Genomic DNA, 12,651 nt, shown 5'->3' with positions numbered 1-12,651 from the left:
TAGCATCTGATTCAACTCTGCGTACAGGGCTTCCAGGCTACCAGCCAGACAACAACGCGGCTGTCTAATAGCTCACTGCACGCTGGTATCGATAGTGTGACGTACACTACTGACTGCAGCAAACTGCTCCTAATTGCAATTATCCAGTACTCCAGGTAACTTCGAGTTACTAGCCATCGGTCAGTGGTCTGATTTGTTGTTGAGCATGCTTTCATAGATATGAAGATAATTGCAGCTGGATTCTGACCATCGCGGTCAATGCCTGGTTCGTGGAGGAAGGGTGGTCGCTGCATACATATGTGCATGCAGTAGCTTAACACTAATATGCACGCCTGACCATAGTATACACAATGTAGTATGTTAGTCAAGACTAAACGTGGATATGCCGATTTCATTGTAATATAGATTCACACGTGCATAAACATGGTCACTGCAGACACATCAACACAGTTGACACTCAGCAATGCAGTACGTCACGCAAGTCATGCACGTGTATATAACAACAATATGATAAAACTACACCCACCTTTCTCAGAAATGAGAAATAATGAGAAAGCTAGTGCGGAGTCATTGCTTCCTCTTCGCAGCTACCGGTAAGTGATCAGTCTAGTAATCAGCCTATGCAGTGCCCTCAACAACTGATTTCCCAGGCGCCAGTGAGTAAAAATGTATATAATTATTATCAGAAGTAGATAATAGGGAACTATTCTCTATTCTAACTTCCCTATTGTCTACTTCTGTTATTATGAATAATTCGATTGTACATATTAGGCTGTTTCGTTCTGTGTTACAACATGGAGCGTACTCTAAGACACAGAGGGCAAGGCTAGACCGTTAGTGCTTCTACCCTGCTACCAAAGGGATGAAATACTTCCTACCGCCACGCACTGTATCTCAGCTACTCGCTACGTGCCGAGCGGATTATATATTATTCCTATGTGACTTATACAGCAGCGATTAATACTCAAAATAGTGAGGTCGCTAACCAACTCGCATTGGTATTGAATCCAGAGAGACATGATACAAGATTGCGATGCACAGCTTTGCTGTTGATCCTGAGCACTGCACGCGGATGAGACTCGCAGTTCCGCGGGATATGCGCACGCGACCGCGGAGATGTTCAAGTATGAAGCGCTGTCCGCAGTGGAGACGTGCGCCAAATTCGAGGCCCGGCGTACGTCTCCACAGAGGTCAGCGGATTGTCTGTAGTTTTAGAAGATAACAATGATAACTTTGTTCTAAATAAGAACTCTCGGCGGCTATATAAAAGCAATATACAGACCTTTGAATTTCTTGACTAGTCAGTCAAAGGGCTTGTTGGGGGTCCATTAGGCAGAGCTTCCAATTGAAATGGCCCATGAAATTGTCAAGTGGAATTAAAGGAACAGTAGCCTCTAGGTTCTAGGGTTATTTTCAGCTAATTTAGGTTATAATTGCGCTACATAAAAAGTTTCATGGTTCAATCACCATTAGAAATATTTTTTTTAAATGTTTTAAAACTAACGACTACAGTTTGATTAAAACGACGGTGGCGCCACTCAAAACTATATTTGTGTGATTATAATAATGATGATATATAATATGTGTAACTCTCACATTAAAGATATCATATTTGTGTTGTTATAATATTAATGGTATAAAATATGTGTGACTCTCACATTAAAGAGATAATATTTGTGGTTATAATTAATATTAATAATATATGTATTACTTCGATATTAACGACACGATATTTCTGTGATTGCCGTATTATTGATATACAATATGCATGCCCTTCGAATTAAAGTTACAGTTTTAGTGTGATTACAATGCTGGTGATCTACAATGTGTACATATAAGCCTTTCATAGTTGTAATACATTAGCGATTTAAGTTACAACATCCGTGTTATTATTATATTAACAATCTAGAATTTGCGTTATTTTGTGCCTTTTAAAGTTGCCTTATATGCGCCTTATATAATTTTTTATGAAGCTTTATAATGATTTTTATTAACTATAAATATGATCTGTGTGACATTTACATTAAAGTCAAGATATATGTGTTATTATAATATTAATTATGAATAATGTCTTCATATTAATGTAACAATATATCTGTGATTATAGTATGAATGAAATATTATCCGTTTGACTATAATTCCTACTAAACCTACAATATGTGTGAAATAATTAGACGGTTTTAAATCGACTAGGCCTACATCGTGAAATCTGCAAGGTGTGTATTACTGAAAGAAAACTATTCGTTTTATTAATTTAATGAGAAAGGCAACTACAAAAACGGGCTATAAAATACATCGTGAAATTTTTAGTTGGTAGGCTTAATTAAGACTGTTAAAGTTAAAATACAAAATACGCAGTTTGACTCGTTTCGAGCACGACCACCGTGAGCTATCTAAGAATCGTGAATGTAAACTCTATTTCATGGAGCAATTATTATATTTTTTAGTACCGCATGCCATGACATAATCACTTGAATACTTGGCTATCATAATTATCACTGATACACGATTTGACTCTCACAGCTTGAAAAATAACCCAATGTTTGTTGGCGCGTGCTGCCATCTATATGCAGGGGTACATGTGTATGTTTACAGACATTTTATTAGAACCCCTCACTGATCTCTATTATACTAACGTTAGTACACAGAGATCAGTAGAATCCCGTAGTTGATTGCTGTGAACATGCATTTCTTAGATTTTCGTATTTCAGTGTAATATGAAATGATGAATTATGACAATTCTCTGTTTCAGAAGCATATACATGGTTTTACCTCTGGTTTTACATATGTAAGCTCGCTACATTTTTTAACACGTAAATCTATCGTAAGTATGTGATCATGTTAAAATTACCCTTACAAGTTGATCGAAATTAGAACCACACATATTTCAGTATCCGCCTTAAATTGATATATGAAGTCAGTCGACTTTTGCTTATGTTTGATCTATGAATAAACAAAAGTAAAAAGGGGAAAAAAATCCTTTAGTGCATTAATTGCTGAACCATCATTACATCTATTACCTCTATGTTATCTATTATTAAGAACGGTTTCATTCATGTTTGTACTCAAAAGCATAAATATTGTGACTTTAGCATAAAACCTCCATAGCATGCATCTTTTAAATGGTTTGTGTTTAGGCTGAAATAAACGTTTGGTGTTTACTCACAAGCCCTACCTTTGTTTACCTTGTTTTCACTCACACTGCGTTATTTTGTTCGACTCAATAACTGCACGCTAACTTGCTCAGTGACTGTGTGAATACGAGGGAGTTTTCGCTTCATATTGCGTTCTATTAGGGCCTACTTATTTAATCATTAACGTTATTTTAAGGGTATTTGCTTTTTCTGCATAGCATAAATGTATGTAAAATTTCATGCAAAACAATAAGGCTGCCGCCCTTTGATGCCCCCCCCCGACCCACCGGTTAGAGGATATACGGCCTTAGCGCGTGTTATAATCCTCACCTGCTAATTTTATCAATAGCATGGAATGTTAATTTTTTGTGCGTATTAATCAGTCAGTGTGAATGAATTCATCACATGCCTCGTTTTATTTCCGTGTGTTGCACGTACGCATATTGATTGATAAACCATAGCAATTAATGTATTCCACCTACGAAATCTTTATTCTATAGTTTTAGCATTGTAATGTGATTATATATGTTTTAGCAAGCGTGTTTTTCTCGCATGTAGGCCTACTATAAGCTGTATATTTCGTGATAATTTTTGCGAATTTTGCGAACGCGTTCCCGATCGCCGAAATAACAACATGCGAATAGTTCATACCGAATAATTCATAATTCACCGACCGCGAAATTAACCACTCGCGAAATTGTCCGTCAATTCACGAAAATATCTGTATCGCGAAAAATATGGCGTATGTGTCAGTTAGCTTTATCAGTTGCTACGGTTTTTGTTTACTGTCGCTTTTCACAGTCTTACCTAATTTTTTATTAATTCTTATTATTGCACTGATGGTGAGGATTGCTCGTCTTGAGCTCGTGTTGATATTGTACCGTCTTTATAATTCCTTCCCTTAAATAATAAATAAATAAATAATAGCCTTCTACTCGACCACATCGTTATTTAGCCAGCTCCTCGCATATTCGAGTCATTATTTTCAAGAATAATTATATCATTTCATTTTTATTAAATTTTATATAAATCCTTGCAATCGTGCGCGGTAGCCAACGGAAAACGTTACACCACCCAGGACAAAAGGTATCATTAACTTTAAGAGTAGAATTATTAACTTTTTAATGATTTGAGCATTAAAACTTAATAGCTGTATCATCAACTTGTCCAATGATTTGATTCTTAAAGATAATGATTTGAACATTAAAGTTAATGGTAATTTCGCCGCATTTAATAGTTTGATTCTTAAAGATAATGCGGGGTTTATTCTGATTACGGAGATGCGAAAATTCAACAGAAGGACGTAGCACAGTGCGCTAAACAGCGTGTTATTTTCGTATTTGTGGCAAACTCTATCGTAGGAAACCGTTCTAACATAGCAGAATACCCTAGTTCCTGATATCGGCGATTTGGTGGACCAATGGGTCCCCACCTTTAATTAAAAATATAAAAGACTGGTGCGGCGTAGGCTGTGATTTGAAGACACAAAGTGTCAATCCTTGGCGCGATTTTTGGTAAAAAGCATATCGAATATCTAAATTATTGAATCCGTGCCAGGTAGTTCAATGAGAGCCAGCAAGCATAGAGTAAAGAAACCGCGAGTCAACTGTGCTTACCTAGATAAATAAAAATGTTGAATATACTGAATCTACTGAAAGGTTAAATATAACCCTGAATTGTATTATTGTGAAAACCTATTTATCTGTGCATTAGTGAAATCTTCCTTCGTGCCTGTGCTAGCAGATTTAGGTAGTTCTATTCAAATATTTAATTGATATCAGCGCCTTGGCAACAGTTGCCCCTCTAACCAATTGTCGGAGAAATCGAACATAAATATTGCCATGTGTTCTTGACAACGAGATGTGGATCTATACCGGTTGGTAAGTCACGCAGCCAGCAATCAGGGCCGCAAAACGGCACCAGTAGCATTAGCGAATGCTTGCGACGCTTGCGTGGCTGTCTTGCACCATCTCTATCCACACTGTAACGCACAAGTGATTTATGTGCAAAGGGAACATAATCGCTGTTGAGTTAATACACTTCCTACCAGCCGTCGACACACCCTGGACACTGAGCAGCAAGCGCCAGTAACAGCCAAACCTTGTATTAGACGTCGACGAATCAAAGGCGGCCTCGCCGCACGTCAATCACGCGCTGGGCGGGGCGTATATCTCTGCCATCAATCGGGCGCTCATAGCATAGCCATGCAGTAGACAGCTGAACAGTTGCTCTTGTTTCCTCTATCTATTCTCTGTGAAACACGTTCCCGATTATTTCTCGCCGGCTATCATCGTACGCGGACTGCCGGCGGTACTGCTGCTCTGGACTGACGACCTAGGTCTCGACATTCGGAGTAGCCACGCAAGATCGTGCTCGATATACGAACAGACATGGTGGCCGCCGCCATATTCCGCCGATGTGCGCTCGTCGTTGTGTGCCTACTGGCTGTCGTGCAGCAGGGCAGCCGCACGATGGCCCAGGGTGAGGTTTTAACCAGGTTTACCGACCAGGTGCTCCCGCACCACGGCCGCTGTGAGCCCATCAGCATTCCTCTGTGCCAGGATCTCCCCTACAACGAGACGATCATGCCCAACCTTCTCAATCATCAGAAGCAGGAGGACGCCGGGCTGGAGGTGCACCAGTTCTTCCCGCTCGTCAAGGTGCGCTGTTCGCCCGACCTGAAGCTCTTCCTGTGCGCGATGTACGCGCCCGTCTGCACCGTTCTAGAGGACCCCCTTCCTCCCTGCCGCTCCCTCTGCGAGTCCGCACGTACCGGATGCGAGAGCCTCATGAACAAGTTCGGATTCCAGTGGCCGGAGTCGCTCGAATGCGCGAAGTTCCCGCTCGCCGGACTCTGCGTCGGACAGAACAACTCGGACACGTCCCCTACCGACTCGCCGGCGACGCGGCGGCCGCCCTACGACAAAGGTCGCGTGAACTTCCCTGTGAGCGCGTTCCCCGGCGCAGGAAACTCGCTGCCGGGGGGCGCCGGCATCGGCATCTTTCCGAACGGGACGCGCGTCGGCATCTCGCGCACGTTTGAGTTTCAGTGTCCGATCCAGCTGAAGGTGGAGAACCTCGAGTACAAGTTGATCGTCGGTGGCGGCGAACCGACACCGGACTGCGCTGCGCCCTGCTATGACCTGTTCTGGGACGCGAACCACCAGCGCGTATCGCGTCTCTGGATCGGCGTGTGGAGCATGATCTGCTGCGCGCTGTCGCTCTTCACCGTCCTCACGTTCCTCATCGACATGAGCCGCTTCCGCTACCCGGAGCGGCCCATCATCTTCCTCTCCGGCTGCTACTTCGTCATCGCCGTCGCCTACATCACGGGATTCTTCCTGAAGGATCGCATCTCGTGCAACGAGCGCATCGTGCCGCACAACATCCGCGACTACCGCTTCGACTCGAACTACGTGACGACGATCTGGACGGTGCCGACGATCGTTCAGGGCACGAAGAAGGAGGGCTGCACGATCCTCTTCATGATGCTCTACTTCTTCACGATGGCCAGCTCCATCTGGTGGGTGATTGTCACGCTGACGTGGTTCCTCTCGGCGGGCCTCAAGTGGAGCAACGAGGCGATCGAGCAGAACTCGCACTTCTTCCATCTCGTCGCGTGGGCGATCCCGGCCGTCAAGACGATCACGATCCTCGCGATGGGCAAGATTGACGGCGACGTGCTGTCGGGCGTCTGCTACGTCGGCCTGTCGAGCGTCAACGCGCTGCGCGGCTTCGTGCTGGCGCCGCTCGTTGCCTACCTCGTCATCGGCACGTTCTTCCTCGTCGCCGGCTTCGTGAGCCTCTTCCGCATCCGCACGATCATGAAGCACGACGGCACGAAGACGGACAAGCTCGAGAAGCTGATGATGCGCATCGGCATCTTCTCGATCATGTACTTTGTGCCAGCGGTCGTCGTCGTCGCCTGCCTCTTCTACGAGGAGCGCCACCACGAGCTGTGGACGCTGAGCTGGTGGAACCGCATCTGCCGGCCGGGCTCGGGCTACGACATCCCCTGCCTGAGCCCGTACACGTACGTGCTGCCGCAGTATCGCCCCAACCTGTGGGTGTTCCTCGTCAAGTACACTATGTCGCTCGTCGTCGGCATCACGAGCGGCGTCTGGATCTGGTCGGGAAAGACGCTGCAGTCGTGGTCCAACTTCTACCGCAAGATCTCCGGTTCGGCGCGCCCCGACGAGACCGTCGTGTGAGCGCGCGTAGGGGGCGCCGGCGTGCACCCTCGCCGAGCGTGACTTGTACAGAGCACCGTGAGCTCATGCGCGAGCGACGAGGATGTCGTGCGAGTGTAGGGGCGCCGGCGTGCACCCTCGCCAAGCGTGACTTTTATATGTACAGCAGACTGTGAACTCGCGTGCGAGGGTTGAGGCAGTCGTATGAGCGTAGGGGGCGCCGGCGGGCACGCTTGATGGGTGTGACTTGTACAGCAGACTGCGAGTATGTGGACTTGCACGTGAGGGACAGAGTGACAGTGGTGCGTGCGCCTGCGCGCAATGATTTTTGCACACGGATGGGACTGTGTCGTGGATGGACATACGGTCCGTCCGTCATTATTATTAGAATATATATATATATACATACATGTATACGTGCTTAAACACTTAACGTAGCAACACCGAATGTAAACTTTATCAGGAGTTATCGGACATCACAGCGCAGCGCAGCAAGAGGCTGCAGTAACAACCACCTCAGTAACCATGGCAACAGTGCGAGGAATGCTGCAGTTAACCACCTCAGTAACCACGGCAACAGTGCGAGGAATGAGCACTGCAGTTAACCACCTTAGTAACCACGGCAACAGTGTGAGGAAGGCTGCCGCTATGTATAACAGCCTCGGTAACGACGACGATTTCACGAGGACATGGAGGGAGTGGATTTGTTGCTGGATAAGTCGTGCGGCGTGTTCACGGGATGGATCCCACAGGCATAAGCTGGCTTCCTTGAGCGCTGACGTCTAACCAAGCGGAATCACAGGATAGAGGGTAGGTTTGCGTAATGATCCAGGGTTTCTTAAATACATATAAGGCACAGTGGCGCACTGCCATTGTCAAATTTAACGTTGCTGTTGTGAAAATGTTCCTGTATTTACCTGCCGTTGTCAAAATAGTGTCAACATGAAATTGAAAATAAATAGATCACCACGTGCTTCTGGCATATTTAGATGGCAATGTGCGTCAGCGTGCGTGCCTACAGCACGCCTTTGAATCCATCAATGATCATGCGCGTTTTTTCCCCAAACTGGCCATTACCTCCTTTGTCTAATTTTCCCTCAGAAGAAACAGTGTAATCACAAGGTCATAGTTACACTAGCTTGATGCAGGGTGACGGTGAGATCTAGATGTAGCCTCCTCGCTCACTCTACATGAGCTACATGTAGCAGTCCTGAGCCAAGGGGCTACACGGTTGGACTAGGCGATGGATGGGTAGCTCGGTTAGACTGTGTAGTGATGTATTGTGAGGTGCAAACATCGCAAATGTTTTGTCTTGTAGCCATCTTGGGCTGGGTTGCGCTGGTTGTTTGGTGAAGATTCTAGGTTTAAGCAAGTTTTTCTGAACGGGGTCGGACAGATGACACGATCGAACCATAGAAAGCAAGAGAGTGAGCGAGACAGAGAGAGGAGAGAGAGAGAGAGAGAGAGAGAGAGAGAGAGAGAGAGCGCGAGAGCGAGAGCGAGAGAGAGAGAGAGAGCGGCGGGCAGCAGTCTGGGTGCGTGGCCTCGGGTTCTCGCTGCGCAATTAAAGTGTTGAATAAAGCACTCGTAGGTTCATCCAGGCATGACTCTCATTTGGTACAACCAGCGTCTAAGCTGCTGCCCAGATCGACTGTGACTGTATTACCTAATTCATGCTTAGAGTGAATAATGGGTTGGATCAGGATTACGGTTGTCTGGTCCACCTCAGGGTAATAATATCTGAGCTTAGGTAGTTAGCCACATTATATTGTAACTGCACAGTTACGAACTGGTGCATACTAAATACTAAAAAGTAAAAGGGCGGGAGAGAGTGGAAGAGAGGGGGAGAGGGGAGGAGGAAGAGTGGGTGGGTAGGTAGGGTGAGCAAGATAGAGAAAAAAGAGAGAGAGAGAGAGAGAGACAGAGAGAGAGAGAGAGAGAGAGAAAGTCAGATAGATATGTCAAGAGTGGAAAGCAAGCAAAATGTAACCAGGAGAGAGGCAGGAGTAGATGCAAATGTCCACATACGTGTCAATTACATAAATCAGTAATAAATAATTTACCTCAGCACTGGTTCATGGACTTACATGAGCATATAAGGCAGGAGGGAAGACGGCAGTTTCCCTAACAACAGATCGTTTTCACTTTTCACGCGTGACATGATACGCATTGTGTCCACGTAACCCTTGAATGTTGGAATCCATCCCCCCCCCCCACACACACACACACACATCACCTCACCACTGGTGGGAGAGCCAGAGTTGAGACTCGTTGCGGTTGCATAGATCGATGGCTGATTATGTTGACAGAGTTCCCTCTGCTGCTGCTGCTGCTGCTGCTGCTGCTACTAGTACTACTGTTGCTGCTGCTTTTCTCTTCATGCAAATAATGTTAGTAATGGATACTACGTCTAGATACAAACTTTCGAGAGGCTGGCCGCTTAATTCAATCGTTGCCAAACCCTTGGTCATGCAAGCCCATTCAGGCATGAATAACAGCTCACGGCAACCTGACCAGTGGAACATTAACTGTATTATGGGCGTGCGTGTGCATTCGTGCGTGCGCGCCTGCACATACATGTGCGTGCGTGATGTGTAGACTGTATATAGGAGAGATCGAGGGTGTAGGGAGGGAGAGAGAGTGAGAGTCGAGTGGTGTAGTTGAGTGTTTGAGTAGGTAGGAAATGAGAAAAGAAGGCATGGGAATCAGAATGTAGGGAGTAAGGCAGGAGGAAAAGGCAGACACATGCAGATGCCCGATACTGACATTGACTGAGCACTGTTCCCCTGAGCACATCAATAGTCTGTCTGTGTGAGGCAGACAGTTCATACAATCGGGCTTGTTAGCTAATGGCACAGCCTGACTGAGTGTGTGCTCTCACTACAACGTACAGTAAGTAACACGCGCTTTAGATCTGGTTTGCTCGGGCAGATCAAGTTGTTCTCCCCCTTGCTGCCTGCCTGCCTGCCTGTGTGCCTGCTTGCTTGCCTGCTCACAGCTATGCGTTGAGCGCGGCCGTGGAGCAGCAGTTAATGCAGACCGATGGGCCTCGGGCACTGATTCAGCTGGTGACAGCTTTCTGGGCAGGGATTTATGATTGCATTAACTATTTATAAAGAAGGAGTAGAAAAATGCGCGTGTAAATTGATTTAGCTGGTGTGCTGTCATGAATTAAACATAGCCGCCCGACGTAACGTTCCCAACTTTCTTCTCACAGGTTCCGCTTGTGGTCACAGATGCCGACATCCTGCTGCCAAGAAGAGAGAGAGAGAAGTCGAGAGAGAGAGTGAAAAAGAGAGAGCGAGAGCAACGGAGGGACAGACTGAGGGAGCTAGAAAAAAAGGGAGAGGAGCGCAGGGAGACATAGAGGGAGCGATAGACCGATGCAGGACTGGATCAGACAGAGGCTTCACAGCAGCTCGCAGGCGTGTGTCCACACACACACACACACACACATACACACACGCACGCGCACACACACAAACACACACACACACGCACACACGCACACAGGCACACACACACATACATCATCCGCCGCGCGACGGAAGCCATCAGATTGCGCCTCGTGTACACTTGCTTAATGTACCTCGCTGGGCGCAAGGAATTGGGGCATGCGCCTCGTGGCATATCTCTCACATTCATGACTCAATCTCAAATTCATGAGCGCACGCGAGCGGCGACGGCGACGACGCGAGTGGTTGCCGGGGGCGACGAGCAGCCGGCAGCGAGAGAGTGATCGGTATGGGCAGAAGATGCAATGGCTTGATTCTATCAATGACAGTGCCCCCTGGTGTATAACACTCGTCATATACTGGTCTGAGCAGGGTCCGGCTCTGCTGCATCAAGCAATAACAGTGACCTTTGAAACGAACACAAGAAAAATACGTGAATATGCTTGCACTGAAAGCGGAATTAAAAAACTGAAACTGTAGCATCATATACAACAAATATGTACGGTGCCTCTTACAGTGATTGTGTCACTATAGGTATGTAACCTCTTATGCCGGCTGACCTGACGTATAAGCAGGTGTGCTGGAGAATGCAATGTCAGGTACCGTACTATCTGTGCTTCATGGTGTCTGCCTGTTAGGTAAAACACGTTATACTACATAGTATTTACCTGCCAGGTAAATTACCCTGTACTATAGTAATTGTTTGTCACTGTCAGATAGGCTACCCTGTGCTACAGTACTTACCTACCAGTTGTAATACCCTGTCTAACAATATTTACCTGTCAGGCAATATATACTCTGAGCTACAGTACTTACGTCCTAGGTTAAAGATACCCTGGTACTATAGTCTATAGAGGTGTTCTCATGTATCCGCGTTTTGTGCGACTGCTGATTTTACCTGCCCATAAGTCTTGCCCACTGACAGTGTAATCACTGTAGCCGGGTAGCTGACCCCTCCTGTTGGCCTTCTTCTCCCACTTCTCCAACGTATAGGCTGCCTGTAGCAGCAGGATGAATTGGTTAGCCCGATATGAAACGCCAAATCCGTTCCAGATCCCAATATGGCCTCCGCCTGTATGTTCGCCTGCCGTGCAACCGGCGGCCAGCGTTTGCGCTACTCTGTCCGACGACGCCGCGCGTCCCGCGCGTGGGCGTGCGCGGCGGGTCGTCGCCGGGCAGAGTAGGCGGACGCGGCGGCCGCCGGGCTGGTGTCGGCGCACGTGGTTGGCATTAGCGGCGACGCAGCTGCTGTTTCCACCGCCTTCGTCATTATCCATCATTTTGCGCGCTTTGCCGTTTGCTCGCTAGATGAGCGGATATGGATTTCACGTGCCGTGTGTAACTCCGCCTGCGCAGCACTTCTTTAGATATGTGCCGCTCTGCTGGGGGAGGGATCTGAGAGATCCGGGAGGATGGCATGGCCTGTCTAGTGATAGTGAGGTGTGTGATGAGAGAGAGAGGGAGAGAGAGAGAGAGAGGGAGAGTGGCGGGCTGATTTTAACAACGGAGCAGATGTCGTTTGATTGATTTTTGTGTATTTTGTCTGCAGCCGCGTGCTATACGAACAGAACCACAGGCACTTGGGACACCTTTATATATTATTATCATGGCGACACAGCACACTCGCAGCGGCGAGTGCGGGAGCGTTCGGCGTTAGTTTTTATGAAGGAAAGTTGATATACAGTGACACAACAGTGGAACTGTAATTGAGAGGTACGGTAGTAGGGCCTATTTGTGAATGCGCGTTCATATTATTTTCAGTTTTTACTGACTGTCCCAAGTGCCTGTGAACAGAACTGTGTTGGGTAGTTTGCCGTTTGTTGGCCGTGTTCTTAAAGGCCTCCAGTTAACACACTTGTGTGTATGTTTAGC

The 12,651-nt window shown here is 46.7% G+C and overlaps 1 protein-coding gene across 1 annotated transcript; it reads left to right on the top strand.

The window, feature by feature from the left end:
- Window positions 1-5,324: 5,324 nt before the first annotated feature.
- On the top strand, window positions 5,325-12,280 carry LOC106811113 (frizzled-2-like). The gene is made up of 2 exons (XM_014814652.1): window positions 5,325-8,134; window positions 10,542-12,280. Exon 1 carries the CDS (start codon window positions 5,525-5,527, stop codon window positions 7,343-7,345), a length of 1,821 nt encoding a protein of 606 aa, XP_014670138.1. The 5' UTR covers window positions 5,325-5,524; the 3' UTR covers window positions 7,346-8,134; window positions 10,542-12,280.
- Window positions 12,281-12,651: the final 371 nt, after the last annotated feature.

Source organism: Priapulus caudatus, unplaced genomic scaffold, assembly GCF_000485595.1.
Source record: "Priapulus caudatus unplaced genomic scaffold, Priapulus_caudatus-5.0.1 Scaffold505, whole genome shotgun sequence".
NCBI classification, from domain to species: domain Eukaryota; kingdom Metazoa; phylum Priapulida; class Priapulimorpha; order Priapulimorphida; family Priapulidae; genus Priapulus; species Priapulus caudatus.
This window is presented reverse-complemented; position numbering and strand designations above follow the sequence as displayed.

Coding starts and splice junctions, on each gene's coding strand:
- LOC106811113 (XM_014814652.1), top strand. CDS start 5,525: ATGGTGGCCGCCGCCATATTCCGCCGATGTGCGCTCGTCGTTGTGTGC.